Source organism: Brienomyrus brachyistius, unplaced genomic scaffold, assembly GCF_023856365.1.
Source record: "Brienomyrus brachyistius isolate T26 unplaced genomic scaffold, BBRACH_0.4 scaffold65, whole genome shotgun sequence".
Classification (NCBI taxonomy): domain Eukaryota; kingdom Metazoa; phylum Chordata; class Actinopteri; order Osteoglossiformes; family Mormyridae; genus Brienomyrus; species Brienomyrus brachyistius.
The window spans coordinates 1,302,693-1,322,015 of record NW_026042340.1 but is presented as its reverse complement, the minus strand read 5'-3'; the positions used below and the strand labels follow the sequence as shown (position 1 = coordinate 1,322,015).

Sequence of the window (19,323 nt, the reverse complement as noted above, 5' to 3'; positions counted from 1 at the left end):
TAGAGGTAAAAGCATTAAGTACAAGCTACAGCCAAAAATCACAGAATATATAGGAACACATGGACATCAAGATGGATGTGAACCCTCCCATAACAGTCAGACCAGTGCTTCCAGTGCAGTCCTTAGCCATCTCTCTGCCAGGTGTCCCTACACTCCACACGTATCACTGAAAGGAGGAGATGTGAACATCCCCAGCAGCTAATGCAGCAGCAACTGGCACTTGGATTCCTGATCCCATGAGTAAAATCCTTTTTCCCTGTATTGTTATACCTGGGATCATGTCAAATCACCAATTAGGTCTGAGTGATATGACGATATTATCGGTAATCAGCGTAATCATACACGTCATAACATGGTTATCCATCCATCCATCCATTTTCCAAACCGCTTATCCTACTGGGTCGCGGGGGGTCCGGAGCCTATCCCGGAAGCAATGGGCACGAGGCAGGGGGGGGACGCAAAACCTGGTCCTACAGATATGAGATTATTATTATTATAAACAATGCAACTTCATATAATTCTGTGCCAGCTATTCCGCTATCGGAGCATCACAGATGCCTGACAACCACCTGACCAATCACAGCTCGACTTCCAACTGGCCAATCACAATGTGAACAACTGTTCCTTCTGGGTAACATCGTCCTGCACTGAAAAATACAATGCTGTGTCCCACAATGATCCACAGAAATACGCAATTTATCCCATATTTTAACACATATTTCCACCCCTGAGCTCGGCAAAATGAATCATGGGGTGGGTATCTTCATTTCTCCTCCCCTCATACACCTCGTCCACTAGATGTCGCTCTTGACGTATCATTACACCTCCCCTTTTTATGATACAGCCCCTACAAGAAGATAACTTAAACATGTCTACTCATAGCAATAGTTTTTTTTTTACATGTATTAATGCAGAACATGCAGAAAATATCACAACCACCACAGTCATGTTTAAATAATACAACACTGAGATTCCTGCCACATAGCACTAGAAACATGTGCACATATGTGAATAAGTTTACCGCTTGCAACTGGAAACAGTTGTTCGAGTACTAACGTTTTTTTTTCTTCTTTTTTTCAGTCTTTTTACCGAGCTGGAGTTTTTACCTGCCGTCCACTTCTTGTGTATTTGGTCCCTGCTTTACTTTCTGTTGTTCAGTGTCGTGTTTGGTTGTGTTCTCAGTCTCCAACACTGTCTTCCTGATGGGTGAGTGAGGTAGGTTTAGTTGCTGTTGTTTGCTCTGTTACGTCCCTTTCCTCATCCTCCCCATCCAATAATATGTGCCTGCGATTCCTCCTCAATCGCTGACCCTCCTGATTTATCAGTATGTATGAACGTGGTGTGTCAGCTGCTGTCTTGACCACAGCCGGATGCCACCTACCACTGGAGTGGTCTTGAACTCTCACCTTGTCCCCTCTGAATACTCGGAAGATCTTTTGCATCATCTTTCCTGTTTCATTTTGCACACGCCTAAGTCTGTCCGTATTTCTCCTGTGCTCTTCACGGTCCGTGGTCTGAGATGGTCAGACGGTTTCCTTTTGCTATGAGTTTGACACACGTTGCACCTTGACACCACTGCTTCAATGTCCCTTGACATCTTAGGGCAGAACAGGAGTTTCTCTGGCTCTCGTCTTGCACTTTTCGATCTCGGAGTGTCCTGCATGTATAACTTTCAGCATTTCTTCCCTCATGGTTTGTGGTACAATTATTTTGTCGCCTTTCATCATCATTCTGTTTATTTCACTTATCTCTTCTCTGTACAGGGTACCCGCGGTCATGGAAAACCTGGAGAAGTTTTGGAATTTTTAAATAATTTTTTCCAGGCCCTGCATTAGTTTTGGAATTCTTGGACAGAGAGGAAAAGTTTTGGAAACTAGCCTTGTTCATTTTGGTTTCCCGCATTTCCCACGGAAACGTACGAGCAGAAGTCAGTAGTTAACTGCCTTATACGAATACTGTTCTATCTACTTTAGTTTTACAAATTTTCTTATGGTACTAGAAAAGTTATGGAAAAGTCATGGAAATATATTCTGGCAGAATTGGGGGAACTCTGTCTGCAGTTCCAGTATTCCCTTGCTACATCAGAGACGTCTTTCCTATCACTCGGCCATCCCTGTCGCACCATTTTTTTGAGTGCAATCAGTGTGTTGTCTTTTGCAGTCTCTCTGCAAATCCGTTCCCTGGTATCTTCACTCACAGGCGTATGTTTTCTCAAGAGGTTAATATGTGCTTCTAACTCCTCTTCCAACTTGTCTTCAGGTTCAGAATCATCATTAGTTATATTGAGGTATGCTCTCGACCACAGACCAGACAAGGAAATGTTTGCGCCAGACACACTGAGGTATGTCCTTCACAAATATTTCCTTGCCTGGTCTGTGAATCACATTCAGCTGATAGGGTTGTAGTTTCAGCAGAAGTTGCTGTATCCGAGGCATAGCACTCCCAACAGGTTTTTTAAAGATTGAAACCAGTGGTTTGTGATCAGTCTTGACATCTCTTTGTTTGCCATAAATGAACTGATGGAATCTTTGACAGCCAAATACAATGGCAAGCATTTCTTTTTCAATTTGGGCGTAGTTGATTTGTGTTTTGGTTAAGGCCTTAGATGCATATGCAACTGCCATCCCTTCTTGCATTAGAACTGCCCCTAATCCTGACTTCGATGCATCCACAGATAGCCTGGTTGCTTTTTCACGTCATAGTACCTGAGTGAGTTGTTTTCCTTCTCAACAAGAGTGTTTTTGATCAACTGTATTGCTTTGTCATGTCTTTCAGTCCAGTGTCATGCAACATCCTTTTGCAGCAATTCTCTCAGTGGTTCAGTGAGGCTGGGGAAAAAGGGCATGAATTTGGAAAGATAGATCACCATTCCCAGGAATTTCTTGAGTGCTGGTCGATCTTTTGGCCTCTCCATCTCTGCAATGGCTTGAACCTTGATGGGATCCTGTCTAATGACATAGGATGTGGCCTAAGTATTTAACCTCGCTAATGCCAATTCAACTTTTCTCTTTGTTAAATCTTAAGTTAACCTGCCTGGCTCTTTCCAGTACTTGTTACAAGACCACACCTTTGATTCCGTTCAAACAACTCTGATACCCTTTTATGGAATGCTTCTTGAGCGCTGTTTAATCCAAAAGGAAGGTGCACATACCAGTACCTTCCAAATGGTGTGTTGAAAGTGATCAGATATAGGTGGATTCCTCAGTGAGAGGTATCAGCCAGTACCCCGAGCTTGCATCCAGTATGCAGCGCCAGCCAGCTTACTCATGATCTCTTCTACTGTTGGTATCTCAAAATGTTGTCTGCATATTGCATTATTTAAGTCTTTCGGGTCTAAGCATTCTCGCAGCTTGCCATTGGTTTTTTCCACCATTGTCATTGAGTTGACCCATTCTGTTGGTTTGTCTACCTTTGCAATTACATTCAGGTTTTCAATTCTTTGCAGTTCATTTTTGATTCAGTCTAGAAGCAAAACTGGCACCTTTCTTGGGGCATGTACAACTGGTATTGCATCAGGTTTTATTTGTGTATGGTACAGCCAAGCACCCCAGCCCCTGAAACACATCGGCGTATTCCTCCTTTATGACAGAGCTCCTGTCTGCCATCTCCACGTCCCTGATAAGCCTCACCAAATTCATTCGTATGCAGTCTATAAGTCCTAGTATTGGTTCAGCAGTCTCTAAGTTGACAATGGTAAAGTCACATAAGAATGTTTGCCCCTTTATAGTGCATGGAAGTTCACACTTTCCTCTTAGGGGTATCCTCTTTCCACCATACCCTGACAGTGGCCTTTTGGGAGATTTGATACTAAAAGGATATGTTTTCTTCATGTGTTGTGCCAGTTTCTTAGGTATTGTGTTAGATCCTACAGCACAGGACAGACTGTCAATATTCAAGTCCAGTCTAAAACACACCTCTTTAGTTTAGCTTATAGGGACTCTAGTTCTAGCTCTAGCTAACTCCTCACTCCCAGTTAGACCTAGAGTGTGAGGTGTAGAGCTGGGTGGGGATCGGTGCCATTGGTTTTGGATAAACTGGACTGTCAGTGCTGTTGTAGGACTTGAACTAATGTTAATGTGAATACATTTTCATGCTCCCCGGTTGCCCAGAGGAGGATGGGGTCCCCTTCCAAGTCTAGGTTCCTCTCAAGGTTTCTTCCTGCTAGAGGGAGTTTTTCCTTGCCACTGTCGCCTCAGGCTTGCTTGGTTGCGGTTCGGGACAGTTATATGTAAAGTGCTTTGTGACAGTGACTGTTCATAAAAGCGCTATATAAATAAAATTGAATTGAACTGAATTGCTGTCACTCTAGCTTCACACCCCCTTGTGGAATTGGAGTGCTGACATTTCAGGGACCCCCCATGCCTGCGTTCCCACCTGCCTCTCCCTCCTACTTATGCTGCCATAGCCATATTTGCTGGAGCTTACATACTGCACTCGTCTAACTCTTTGCACTGCATTGGGTCTCCCCTACTTTGGCTAATTGCACATTTTATTTCCCCTCCTCCTCCTGGGCTATGCTGCCTGGAGACCCCAAATTATCAAGATATCCTGCCTACCCTGCTGCCTCCGACATCTCCACTACCTGTAACACCTTTCCGGCCTGCTCGCCCTTCTGCCTGTGACGCCCTTCCGGCCTGCCCGCCCTTCTGCCTCTGACGCCCTTCCGGCCTGCTCGCCCTTCTGTCTGTGACGCCCTTCCGGCCTGCCCGCCCTTCTGCCTGTGACACCTTTCCGGCCTGCTCGCCATTCTGCCTGTGACGCCCTTCCGGCCTGCTCACCCTTCTGCCTGTGACGCCCTTCCGGCCTGCTCACCCTTCTGCCTGTGACGTCCTTCCGGCCTGCTCACCCTTCGGCCTGTGACGCCCTTCCGGCCTGCTCATCCTTCTGCCTGTGACACCCTTCCGGCCTGCTCACCCTTCTGCCTGTGACGCCCTTCCGGCCTGCTCATCCTTCTGCCTGTGACGCCCTTCCGGCCTGCTCATCCTTCTGCCTGTGACGCCCTTCCGGCCTGCTCACCCTTCTGCCTGTGACGCCCTTCCGGCCTGCTCATCCTTCTGCCTGTGACACCCTTCCGGCCTGCTCATCCTTCTGCCTGTGACGCCCTTCCGGCCTGCTCACCCTTCTGCCTGTGACGCCCTTCCGGCCTGCTCACCCTTCTGCCTGTGACGCCCTTCCGGCCTGCTCACCCTTCTGCCTGTGACGCCCTTCCGGCCTGCTCACCCTTCTGCCTGTGACGCCCTTCCGGCCTGCTCATCCTTCTGCCTGTGACGCCCTTCCGGCCTGCTCACCCTTCTGCCTGTGATGTCCTTCCGGCCTGCTCACCCTTCTGCCTGTGACGCCCTTCCGGCCTGCTCACCCTTCTGCCTGTTACCGCTACTGTACTACTGTTCGCCCTGCCATCTAAAGTGGCTCGAACACTTGCTTGTCATCACCTCCATGTCCCCTGCTTTGTGACTCAAATGTTGAGATTGAGACAATGTGAATTGAGATTTCACCATCTTGATCATTTGACTTCCTCTGCTGCCCCCTGGAGGATGGGCTCCCCCTGTTAGTCTGGTTCCTCCTAAGGTTTCTTCCTTCTAGGGAGCTTTTCCTTGCCACTGTTCCCTTTTGACTTTCTCACTGAGCACTTTGCTGTAAAGCACTTTGAGAGAATGTAATGTGGAAACACGCTATATAAATAAAACTGAATTGAATTGAAATTGCATTCTGTGTTTGGGTGGAACTCATTCAATTAATATTTATTATGATATTTTTAAACCAAAATAACACATATATATATTTTTCACTTACCGCCCATCCCTAATCAACAATACACTAATCGGAGAGCTATTAGTCCTGTGAAAAAGGCTTTTAGAAGAAATGTTTGTTTGAATGATTTATGAATAATGATGCTTCATTCATCCCCATGGGGAAATTGTCTTTTCGCCCCTCCCATCTTGCTCTCCAAGAGACACACGACACATATACAGGTGGGAGGAAGTTTGGGGGTCACAGCACAGGGTCGGCCAGCATCCAGCCCCCTGCAGCTCAAGGACCCAGTGATGAGATCACTCTGCCGGCCAGGAGATCTGAACCAGCGACCTTCCGCTCATGGACAGAGTCGAACCCAAAAAGTCATGCACCACACCCAGAATTTACAGAAATGCTTCCTAGAGCATCCAGAACTGAAAAGAATATGAGTCGTTTTCCGACTACTAATGAAACCTGGACCATTATGTATGAGGCTGCATCTTTGGTTATTTGTTACACAAAGGATGGTCACGGAAATCTTGTCTTTTTTGTTTTTACTACATCAATAACTTCAGTTAATATCCATCCATCCATTTTCCAAACTGCTTATCCTGCCGGGTCGCAGGGGTCCGGAGCCTATCCCGGAAGCAATGGGCACAAGACAGGGAACAACCCAGGATAGGGGGCCAGCCCATCGCAGGGCACACTCACACACCATTCACACACACATGCACACCTACGGGCAATTTAGTAACTCCAATTAGCCTCAGCATGTCTTTGGACTGTGGGGGGAAACCAGAGGAAACCCAGGCGGAGACTCAAACCCGGGTCCCAGGGGTGTGAGGAAACAGTGCGAATCACTGCACCACCATGCCGCCCCCCTCACCCTAACCCTAACCACTGCACCACCATGCCGCCCCCCTCACCCTAACCCTAACCACTGCACCACCATGCCGCCCCCCTCACCCTAACCCTAACCACTGCACCACCATGCTGCCCCCCTCACCCTAACCCTAACCACTGCACCACCATGCCGCCCCCCTCACCCTAACCCTAACCACTGCACCACCATGCCGCCCCCCTCACCCTAACCCTAACCACTGCACCACCATGCCGCCCCCCTCACCCTAACCCTAACCACTGCACCACCATGCCGCCCCCCTCACCCTAACCCTAACCACTGCACCACCATGCTGCCCCCCTCACCCTAACCCTAACCACTGCACCACCATGCCGCCCCCCTCACCCTAACCCTAACCACTGCACCACCATGCCGCCCCCACTTCAGTTAATATAAAATCTAAAAATCCTAGTTATTGATACGAGGGTAAAAAATTATACATATATTTTATATTTTAAAGAATCTTAATCTTTATACTGCCAGACTAGATGTGTCATCACACCCTCAGCCAGGTGCAGCTGTGGCCAGCAGAGGCCGCAAGTGAGCAGCCAGAGACAGCAGTCATACAGAAGCTCCCAGCTCTGGGCTCCATCACATGAACACGCCTGCTGACAATAACACTCACATACCACTTATACACCCTGTGGATAAAGAGCCCTCACTGTTTCTATAGCAGGTTAGGATGCTGTGCCTGTGATCAGAAGGCAGACTGGATGGGAACGGAAACCTCACTTTTTTGTTTGTTACTGCATCACTACCTTCAGTCATTATAAAGTCTGCGGTCCAGATTAGCTACTGCTATTGAAACAGCTGCAGTCGAGATTATAAAAATAATAATATTCATCAGACATTTCAAACAATATTCATATATTACTGCCAGACCAAACATGATTTCCCATCCCCACGTCACTTACAGAGCCGTCCTGGAGTTCTTGACCACAGGCAGCAGCCTCCTATGCTCTTTATCTGATCTGATGTATTTCTTCATATCAAACACATCCAGCTCCTCATCTGACATCAGCATCACAAAGGCCAGAGCTGAGTACTGTGCAGGTGAGAGGTCTTCTACTGAAAGGCTTCCTGAATTCAGGTACCTTTCTACATCATTTACTAGAGAATTGTCACCCAGTTCAACCAGACAGTGGAACAGGTTAATAGTCCTTTCAGGGGATATATTCTCCTCTATTTTCTCCCTGATGTATTTGGCTGTTTTACAAATGTTATGTGAGCTGATTCTTGTCTGTCCCAGTAGTCTTTGTAACAGAGTCTTACTGGAGTGTGTTGAGAGGCCCAGGAGGAAGCGGAGGTAGAGGTCCAAGTGTCCATTCTTGCTCTCTAATGCCTGATCCACTGCAGTCTTCAGCAGGTCATCTGATGAGTTTGACAGAAACACATATAAAGCAGCGAGATACTCCTGGATGCTCAGATGCACAAAGCAGTACACCTTCTCCTGATACAGCCCATATTCCTCTTTAAAGACTTCTGTGCACACTCCAGAGTGAACTGAAGCTTCAGTGACATCAATGTCATTCTCTGTCAGATCTTGCTCATAAAATATGAGATTGCCTTTCTCAAGGTTGTCAAAAGCCAGTTTACCAAGTTTCAAAAAGAATTTGTTGCTGTATTCCTTAAGCTTGGTTTCACAGTTCTTCATATACTTGTCATTTTTTAAACTGGACTGAAAGATCATGAAGTGTGTGTACATTTCAGTCAGAGTCCCTGGAATTTCCCTCCTGTCAGTCTCACTAAAAAGCCTCTCAAGGACAGTGCCTGAAATCCAGCAGAACACAGGTATGTGGCACATGATGAAGAGGCTCCTTGATGATTTCACATGTTTGATAATCCTGCTGGCCAGACTCTGATCCCTGAATCTCCTCCTGAAATACTTCTCCTTCTGGGCATCACTGAACCCTCGTATCTCTGTCACCCGGTGGAGGCATTCAGGAGGTATCTGATTGGCTGCTGCCGGCCGGGAGGTTATCCAGAGGAGAGCGGATGGAAGCAGATCCCCCTTAATGAGGTTAGTCAACAGCACATCCAGTGACATTTTCGTTGTTACATCAAACCAGCTCTCATTGTTCTGAAAATCTAGAGGAAGGCGACACTCATCCAGACCATCAAAGATGAACAAGACTTTGTACCTAAACAGCTCAGTGGATTGAAATGATTTCAGTTCCGGGACAAAGCGGTGAAGCAGTTCAATCAGACTGTATTCATCCTTAATCAAATTCAGGACCCGGAAAGGAAGAGCAAATATGAAGTGAACATCCTGGTTTGCTTTTCCTTCTGCCCAGTCGAGAATAAATTTCTGCACGGAGACTGTTTTCCCGATACCTGCCACTCCTTTAGTGAGTACGGTTCTAATAGGTGTCCTACGCCCACATGAGGGTATAAATATATCATTGCACTTGACTGTAGTATCTTCTGTTCGCCTTTTCTTGGATGCTATTTCAATCTGTCTCACTTCATGTTCATCATTGACTCCTCCAGTCCCACCTTCAGTTATGTAGAGTTCTGTGTAAATCTCACTGAGAAGTGTTGGCTGTCCTCCCTTAGCTTTCCCTTCAAATACACGCTCACATTTCTTCTTCAGGTTACATTTCATCGTGCTGGACATGAGCTCCCCTGAAGAAAAATGAGAGGAAAATGTACTAATTCTCAACATGATCCTGAACAGTGTGGTAGGAGGATTAAAACACACAACATTAATCCCAACATGACAACCTTAACCCCTACACAGAGCTAACCTTAACTATAAGCCACCAAAAAAAATATGAGACTTTTGGCATGTGTAGTTTTTGATTGCATTCACAGATGTTACGGGGGATCTGAGAAATGTTCTCCGCACTGTAAAAATAACAGGGTTTTTTTTTTTGGGATATCTAATCCCCCAACCCCCGCACAGACACTTTCCGAGACACTTTTCGCTATTTCATTGTATTAAAATTAAGCTTTAAATTCCAGCCCTACGAAAGCATCACCACCGGCGCCCCCTTCCTGAGGCAAAGTGAAATTGGCTGGCAAGTCTGCACCCCCTCAGAAGGTGGTGCCCTAGGCGGCTGCCTATGTCGCCTATAGGACTGACCGGCCCTGGCTGGGGGGGGCATTAAACCCAGCCAATAACAGCAACTAAGTCAGATTATAACTTTCTAAACACAAAGTAAACAGCAAGAGAAATGACAGCTGGCTGGCATTCATGCACAAAACCTCCTTCAATGAGCACGTCGCTCACATGATGATGCTGTTTGCTATGCATATAAAACTAATCAGTAATAAAAATGCAGAGGATTGATTTAAACTAAGAGTTAAAAAGGGGGATGGGAACAGAAAAGCATTTTATTTGCCTATTACAGTTTACTACCCCGAGACAGACACAGTGGACGGTTCATGCAGGTGCAGCAGGACACGTTAAAGATAAAGAGTATTTCTGACAATGATGCTGTAGGTTATTCCCCATCACAAACACCTGAAAAGTATTAACGACTTTCCCTAATGAATTTATGCTGGGAGTAACTGACGTTAATTCTAGCTATTTATTAAATTAGCAAAAGCCGAATTATCCAAGGTAAACTAGTAACTGCTCCACAGACCACAGACAGTAACACGGTAATTACTCTGATTAGTGATTATTACCTCTGTCTTTTTCCTGTTTTTCCTCCTCTCCTCTTCCTCCTTTTCCTCCCTGGGCACCGGAGGGCTTCGGTCTTTCTGACATGATAGTGTGTGTTTGAGTTAGATTCCATTAATCGTATCACACACTTATCAATCATATCAATGTCACTTACAGTGTGTGATATGGAGGGGGGGGGGGGGGGGTGCCAGGCAAAGCAAAAAAATCGTTCGTTTAATAAGCTTTTTATAATTAGAAAATAATAGTGCAAAATAGCAGCAAATCAATATAGTAAAAGTCAAAATCTTAATTTCCCCCCCTCCTCGTTCTACCCCTTTGGAAAGGATGCCCCCCCCTGGCATTTTCCTGTACTGCCTCTGCCACTGGCTGCCCTGATATCCATCCATCCATCCATTTTCCAAACCGCTTATCCTACTGGGTCGCGGGAGGTCCGGAGCCTATCCTGGAAGCAATGGGCACGAGGCAGGGAACAACCCAGGATGGGGGGCCAGCCCATCGCAGGGCACACTCACACACCATTCACTCTCACATGCATTCCTACGGGCAATTTAGTTTTTGGACTGTGGGGGGAAACCGGAGTACCCGGAGGAAACCCCACAACGACATGGGGAGAACATGCAAACTCCACACACATGTGACCCAGGCGGAGACTCGAACCCGGGTCCCAGAGGTGTGAGGCAACAGTGCTAACCACTGCACCATCATGCCACCCCCTGGCTGCCATGATATATAGGGTTCAATTCAATGTATTTTTATATAGTGCCTTTCACTACTCAGTCCACGGTGCTTTACATGGGCATGTTGGGATACATTCCTGTAACATTTATACAGAATAATTCTAAAACACAGAAAAGAAAAGACAAAGAAATAAAAGAAAGAAAGTCAGAAGACAAAGGAGGAGAGAAACAAAAACTCCCAAGTAGAGAGAAAAAAAACCTCTGGGGGTCAGAGGTCACCTGGCACTTCTGTCTTCAGCATCAGTATCTAACTGTTCATCATTTTCCTTATAATGCTAAATACGATACTTATTTTTCAAGAGCTTAAAAAAGGTTACAAATATGATTACCCTTCTGCAGAACTTCATTCAGTCTCTGAACAAGGTCATTCAGGTTCATATTCTTCAGGATTTCAAGCGTGACTTTGAGAGCACCGACTTCACCATAGGAACGTATCATTAGGTCAGTGAAATCAATTATATCCAAGTCCTTCACCCGACTATAAGGAGGGAGCTTTGAATCTTCATATCTTGTGTTACTCAGTTTCCATTTAAACCTCTTCAGGTCGTCATCACTGAGCTCCTCCAAACAATCCAGCAAGAGGTCAGCGAGCGAGGTCTGGGTCTGCAGGGTGTTGGAGATGAGTCCATGAGACTCACAAACCCGTACATGTCACTCCCACACATGCACTGACCTTTCTGTTAACAGAAGGCAGGTTTCCTGCTCACAGTCTTATATGTCTGCAGGAGACACCTGCTGTGATTCTTTCATTACTATAGAAAGCACAAGTGAGTATTATTGTTAAACCTCTATTTAACCAGGTTAGTCCATTGATGTTTAAAATTTCGTTTAAAAGAGAGACCCGTCCAGTTGAAATAGCAATAAAAATTGTTCAAGTCGCAACAGAGCACATTAATACAATGACATCAAACACAAAATACACTAAAAACATCATGTTGAGACAGCATCCAATATAGTTATACATATTTTGTATTAAGTTATGCTGTTCTGCTACAATATATCATTAACATTTCATGCAGCATAATATAGTAAGAAAGTAGCCTGAGGAAGAACACTGCAGTGAGTGAGTTTTCTGTCTGCTAAGTTATTCTGTTCTGTTATTTACATCTGTAACATTTGGTGCAGTGCGGTATGGTAAAGAAGTAGCCTGAGGAAGAGCACTGCGGAGAGTGAGCTAAGTTATTCTGCTCTGTTATAGTATGCCTGTAACATTTGGTACAGTGTGGCATAGTAAGCAAGTAGCCTGAGGAAGAGCACTGCGGAGAGAGAGCTTTCTGTCTGCTAAGTTATTCTGTTCTGTTACAGTACGTCTGTAACATTTGGTGCAGTGCGGTATGGTAAGGAAGTAGCCTGAGGAAGAGCACTGCGGAGAGTGAGCTTTTTGGCTGCTAAGTGATTCTGTTCTGTTACAGTACGTCTGTAACATTTGGTGCAGTGCGGTATGGTAAGGAAGAAGGCTGAGGAAGAGCACTGGGAAGAGTGAGCTTTTTGTCTGCTAAGTTATTCTGTTCTGTTACAGTACGTCTGTAACATTTGGTGCAGTGCGGTATGGTAAGGAAGTAGCCTGAGGAAGAGCACTGTGGAGAGTGAGCTTTCTGTCTGCTAAGTTATTCTGTTCTGTTACGGTACGTCTGTAACATTTAGTGCAGTGCGGTATGGTAAGGAAGAAGGCTGAGGAAGAGCACTGCGGAGAGTGAGCTAAGTTATTCTGCTCTGTTATAGTATGTCTGTAACATTTGGTACAGTGTGGCATAGTAAGCAAGTAGCCTGAGGAAGAGCACTGCGGAGAGAGAGCTTTCTGTCTGCTAAGTTATTCTGTTCTGTTACAGTACGTCTGTAACATTTGGTGCAGTGCGGTATGGAAAGGAAGTAGCCTGAGGAAGAGCACTGGGGAGAGTGAGCTTTCTGTCTGCTAAGTTATTCTGTTCTGTTACGGTACGTCTGTAACATTTGGTGCAGTGCGATATGGTAAGGAAGTAGCCTGAGGAAGAGCACTGCGGAGAGTGAGCTAAGTTATTCTGCTCTGTTACAGTATGTCTGTACTATTTGGTGCAGTGCGGTATGGTAAGGAAGTAGCCTGAGGAAGAACACTGCAGAGAGTGAGCTTTCTGTCTGCTAAGTTATTCTGTTCTGTTACAGTACGTCTGTAACATTTGGTGCAGTGCGGTATGGTAAGGAAGTAGCCTGAGGAAGAACACTGCAGAGAGTGAGCTGTCTGCTATATTCAGCAAGCTTCAGCTGAAAATAGTTATCCATGTTATGAAGTTAAGCTTTCCTGTCTTTTGGTGTCTGGTATTTATGGCCTTAACAACATACACCATATGCTGAAACCTCCTCATTGGAACAGTGAGCCATCGCTTAGATGATTATGGTTGTAAAGCACCAGGTCCCATGTATTGCAGTCCGACTCTGTAATAATCAAAAGCAGAAGTAATGTTAGCTTTATATTCAAAATCCAGTTTATAGGTTATATCTGTCACCCAAAGGATACCAGTCAGTTTTTAAACCACAAGTAGAGATGTGCACTGATCATTTGGACTAACAACTGTGGGCCGTATTCTACTGTGTGCTTAAGGTTAAAAAAAACATGTAGCCATCGAATTGAGGACTTTAAAGCACTTTTCCATCTACATGCTCTGGAGGGCTGTATTTGTCACGGACCAGAGCCCAGTGGCCCATAGCTGTTCCCAGTTAGGAATTACCTCCTTCTTTGAATTGTTTGCACCTGTTGGGTTCATTGCTCACCTTATTAGGTGCTTTCACACCGAAGTTCTGGAACCTGGTCCTTGTTTATAGGTTCTTGGGCTGTCTGGACCAGGGACTTTTGTAGATCCTGGCCACTTCTGTCTGTCACTGTCACACTGCACAGCAGGAACTGAGAAGCAGAGCTGTCACTCAGTCATGGAAGTGATTGTTCACCATATGTCAGCACTTTCATTTGTCAGGGGGAGCAGTTTAACATTTTATTTAGTGAAGATTCAAGACTCAAGATCAGCTTATTATCAACAGAACAATATACACAGTATACAGTGTATTGAAATGTCGTTCCACACATGTTTTTATCATAAGGATAAAATATGTTTGGCAAATATTCAATTGAGGTGTGCAACTAACTTTAAGTTCAGAATGGAATATAGATTTTCCGTAAGATTTCTTGTGTGTGAGACTGAAAGAGTTTGCAACCCTGAACACGTACAGTTTTGTATTTCACCTGAATTGACTTGTATAGAAAACAACAGAATACAATTGTTAAAAAGCAGAAACTTCAACCAACATGAAATCACCAATAAACGACTTCTATTTATTCAACATTTTATAAAATGTATACTACGTTTAAAAATTTCCAGCTTTACGGACAGAACAGCCACTCTGTTTTAATTTTTTTATGTCATGTTTCAGTACAATATTCAGTGTGTAGTGATTTTAAAAAATATGACGTAGCATGAGATACCATCAGTATTAACTGGTCTATATTCTAATGCAAGGATGAGAATTTAAAGATGCTGTCACGCCCACACAGGCGGGAACCACCAGGTGTACATGGTTCGAGATAAAGAGAGGGAGGATAAAGACCATCAAGTCACACCAGCCTGCCGTGAAGTATTGCTCTGATGTTATCAAGCCTTACCGAGCGTTTACTGGTCTATCGTCTTCCCCTGATTCCTAACCTGATCCGTTTACCCCGTGTTTGTTCCTTACCCATCTTACCTTCCTTTTCCAGACCCGTTCCCGAACCTGACCCGTCTTCCCCGCCGAGCCCGGCACGTCTCATTCCCGCTCCCCTGTGTGGTCTCGTCCCGTGCCTCAGTGTAGGACTGATTCCCCGGCTCCCGACTTACCTGCCCGTCCAACGACCGCGCCTCTCGCCTGTCCCTAACTGTGCTTCTGCCTGGCAACCACCAATATGGTTTGCAATACTGGATCCGAGTCTTCCTATCCAGGGTTTCCTGACAGATGCGGTGTGTCAAGTTAAATAAAGTAATAATGAAAACAATTGCAGCAAAAAGAAAAACAGCGATCTTGCAGGTAACACTGATTACCCCCTAATATAGACCAAAAGAGGACATCCTAAGGACGACCTCAGGACATATTGCTATTGGTTGGGTATGTGAAACATAGCGCAGTGCATTAATAGTGCTCATTATAAAAGGTAATGACCAACAACAGCATACAGACCAAAAGAGGACGTCCTAAGGACGACCTCAGGACATATTGCTATTGGCTGGGTATGTGAAACACAACACAGTGCATTAACAGTGCTCATTATAAAAGGTAATAACCAGCAAAAGCAGGCACAAAAGCATCTGTTCCGGAGCACACATATGAATAAGGAACTTGTCGGTAATAATTAGCCTACAACACGCTACCTGAACAGCCACCTGTAGGGTATAGACATACCCCAAAAGGGGTTTGTAACTCTGTTTAAGCATACTACATTTGAACAGGATCCGGTGATATCATGGTCTAAGCCACCAATTTGGCTCTAGTTTTCTACAAGAGGAAAAATTCAAATGCTTATTTCCACACCTTAGCCACCTTTTGGGGGATTTGCAGACCCCAATTGAAAATAATGGAACTTTGATTAGTTCACTGAGGTCTGCTTGGTCTGGGGCCATAAAACACCCCAAATGTCATTCTGTCATGAAAAACCTCACCATTTCTCCTAAAGAGACCCAATTCTATATATTAAAAAAAGACATTAAAAAAATGAGTTACATGACATTTTTGGTAAAGCCCTGAATGAAAGATGCCCTAGCCACCTATTGGGGATGTTCATACCTCAGTTGAAAACAATGGATTTTGATTAATTCACAGATGTGTGCTTGATCTGCAGCCACAAAAGTGCCCTAAATGTCATCTTATCTTGATTTACAACTGTTAACACCTCCTAAAGAGACCCAAGTAAATAGTTCAAGTCATAAAAAGAGAAACACAACTGTCTGAACTGCTGCATCATGCCTTGTGTGGGGCTTTTTAAATATCATTGCCTTTATTAGTACTTACTTATGTCTATCAGAGCGAATAAAATACTCGATTGCCAAATACTGACTGTTAAACTCAAAGCGAGGCTACCATAGCATAATGCATGCATTTTCCAACGAATACACGCCCGCAAAATTGAGAAAGGATAATATTTATAAATGCATCGATGGAAAATAAAAGTTTATGCCTACCAAGAATTTCAGTACGAGAAAGACGCTGGGGGTCTTTCGCTCACGGCCACGTCAAACAATAACAATTTGCAACATATTGTTCCGTTGCTGTAAAAACAAAGGTATCAGAATGAAATCTTCATGACCAATTGGAGTAGTAACTCAAAATGACTATTTATTATAAACATAGTCAAATAAGCATATTTATTAAGATTACGCAAACGGGCTCCGACTTCTAAACTAAATAGAGAAGTGTGAAGCTGGCAAGAATAAGGCAGAGACTTCCGGTCGCTAGTTCTGCTTATTGTGTCAAAATGAATGTTCGGTTTTCATGCGCGATTAATGCATTCAATAGTAAATTATATGCAAGAATAATAAAAAGTGCTGTGATATATTATACTCGCATCGCCAAATCATTAACATAAATAAAAGTTAATGTAATAATAGATTAAGAAAAATATATACTTAGCTTTTATACCTAATATATTTTAAACATTTCGTTTCTTACACAATTTTTCTTACTTCCTACTTTAAATAAATTTTAACCATCCAAAATGAAAAAGTACGAGAACTGCGCAAATTGTTATGGCATATTTTGTTTCATAAAAGTAAGCATCAGTAAAAAAGTTTGCTGGCAGCAACTGACCAAACGCGAGCGAAGTGAATCGTCAGTGCAGGTCACAGACAGTAAAGGTGCAGGCTCCGCGATACTGGAGGAGGTAACGTCAGCCCCATTGCCATCTCACAATGTCCAGCTTTTGTTGTTTTTTATGTGTCACCATTGCTTGACACTGTGTGATTTTGTGTTAATAAGACTGCATGATGCCATGTCATGCCTGTTAATTCTGCGAAATTATGAACAATCTTATTTTTAAACATACAGTTGAGGCTCACTATTGCTCAGCACAGTGGCATGTTGTGTTACATCTAAAACTAAATAAAAAAGAAAACAATAAATAAAAACTAAAATACAGCCCTAAACTCATTGTTGGTGATGAATTGTGTCACATTCATTTCATTATCTTAGGCATGGCAGTGGCTAGCAGGTAAAAACAGGCTGATGAATATGGACTGTAGTTGAATGAGGACTTATTGTCGAGTCTCTAAAATAGTCCTTGAATTACGTGACTTTTGTAGATAGAATTATGTGTTTAACAACCTGTTAAAATACACCAGAATGTACTGTAGGAAATGGCATCTAACTCAGTATGCCCCCCCCCCCCCCCCCACATTCAAAATACTTCTGACGCCCCTGATGCATAAGACAAATGTAAAGGATTGTGTCAGCCTCAGACTTAGTTAGGTACATTCAGCTAATGCTCTCTGAATAGAAACAAATGCCACTTATATAAAATAAGGTTTGGAACTTAGTCCCTCACAATGGGAAATTAGACCTGATTTCACATGGGTCAGATGTTCATGCATAACACAAATGTAAAGAGTCTGTAGGGTTTCCTGCTACTCCAGCCTGTGTTTTTTAAATGCAGTATTCTAAAATGGTGCACGACTTAAATTTAGTCTAATTAAACTAATTTATGTCCATGCCATCATGTGCATTTAGGTATAATGCACTGTATGTGTAAGAAAGTCATACTTCCCGATTTGTGTAGTATGTTTCAGGCCTGCTTCCTGCTACTTCCTGTCCGTCGGTCACTATTGATCTGTACTGGCAGTGTTCTTCTGAAACAGTTGTCTTTCATGGCCTCTCACTGCTGTAAGTAAATGTTGGTGCTGTAATGTGCTGGGAAACTGGAGGAGACCCCACAATGACATGGGGAGAATGTGCAAACTCGACACACGTAACCTAGGTGGAGACTCAAACCCGGATCCCGGGGGTGTGAGGCAACAGTGCTTACCATTGCACCACCATGCCTCCCCCCACTGTCATTTCATAATACAAAATCTGTTTCTTAGTGATGTTTGACTTTATTATGCCTCTGGTTGTAAACTGTAATCTTGTTTCAGCCTCTAAGTTTATACAGGAAGCCATTGTGCATGACTTATAAGCACAGTATCCCTGTATTCTTAAAACGAAGGTATTTCTTTGTCTTATTTTGCCTTTACCTTGGCCTGCAAAATTGGTGAAAATGACAAATATCATTAAATGCGCAACACAATTACTGTAAATGTTTTATGGCCCCTCAAGCCAACAAAAAGAAAAAAAAGTACATATACATGAATGTCCCTCTCTGGTTTTCTTTACATAATGTGTCACTCATCTAAAACAGCTCGAATACAGACTCTGGAGCCTCATTTTCCATTTCATTCTCGAACCCGAGGACACTGTCATCAGGACACACATCTATCAGAGTGCCTTCATTTCATATCAAGTCTGTCAGTATCAGATATTCAAAAACGATTAAAATACATCTGACTGGTTTAAATCTGACAGCATTTTACACATAAAATAATCAGTGTCATTCACTTCACCTGTCAGTGGCTTTAATGTCACGGTTGAAGGGTGTAAGTATGCTGAGTCACCAAACTGTGGTTTCATTATGTTACTCAGTCATGCTTTGGGTGACGCTGAAGCAGGACATTAATAGGACAGAACAGAAAGTCTTTATTGTCATTGTACAGGGAGGAAATACAGTAAATAGGCATAAATATATAAAATGTACATATACAGGGGAGGGGGAAAGCCCCCCCCACTTATCAGGATTACATTTATTTACATTTTAGTAAGAGAAAAACTTTTTGTCAAACATACATTCAGAGTAAAAAGGATTATAAAGGTTAAAAAGCAGAGATTTTACCATTTTGCCAGGAGAACCAGCAACACGTCACAGCGACATTGAGGAGTTTATATCAACATAAAACCCTGGATAGAGGGACTCAGTGAATGAGGAGGTGAACCTGTACAGGGGGGTCAGTCCATCAGAGGAGACTCTGTAGAAGGACAGAGCACCAGCCCCCCAGTCCAGATACACTCCTACTCTGCGGGAGCCTGAGGGCCGTATGGGTATGAGAGTCTCTTTATTATTGTGCCGGACAGAGTAACTGTCAGGTTTACACCACAGACTCCATGACTTGTCATTGAATCCAAGCAGACAATCTCTCCATCCTTTCCTCCCGATCCCTTTATAAGTCATTCCTATCCAGGCTCCATCTCCATCCCACTCAGCCTCCCAGTAACAGCGGCCAGTCAGACTCTCTCTGCACAGAACT

General features: G+C 44.0%; 2 protein-coding genes across 2 annotated transcripts in view; both read right to left on the bottom strand.

The window, feature by feature from the left end:
* The window catches only part of LOC125725332 (protein NLRC5-like), a 554,938-nt gene that overhangs the window by 188,456 nt on the left and 347,159 nt on the right, over positions 1-19,323 (bottom strand). The gene's annotated exons all lie outside the window — the stretch shown is intronic.
* The window catches only part of LOC125725336 (NACHT, LRR and PYD domains-containing protein 12-like), a 248,178-nt gene continuing 247,553 nt past the window's right edge, over positions 18,699-19,323 (bottom strand). Inside the window, exon 12 of the mRNA XM_049002196.1 lies at positions 18,699-19,162. Coding sequence (XP_048858153.1) covers positions 18,939-19,162 — 224 coding nt within the window. The 3' untranslated portion in view covers positions 18,699-18,938. The remainder of the gene's footprint in view (positions 19,163-19,323) is intronic.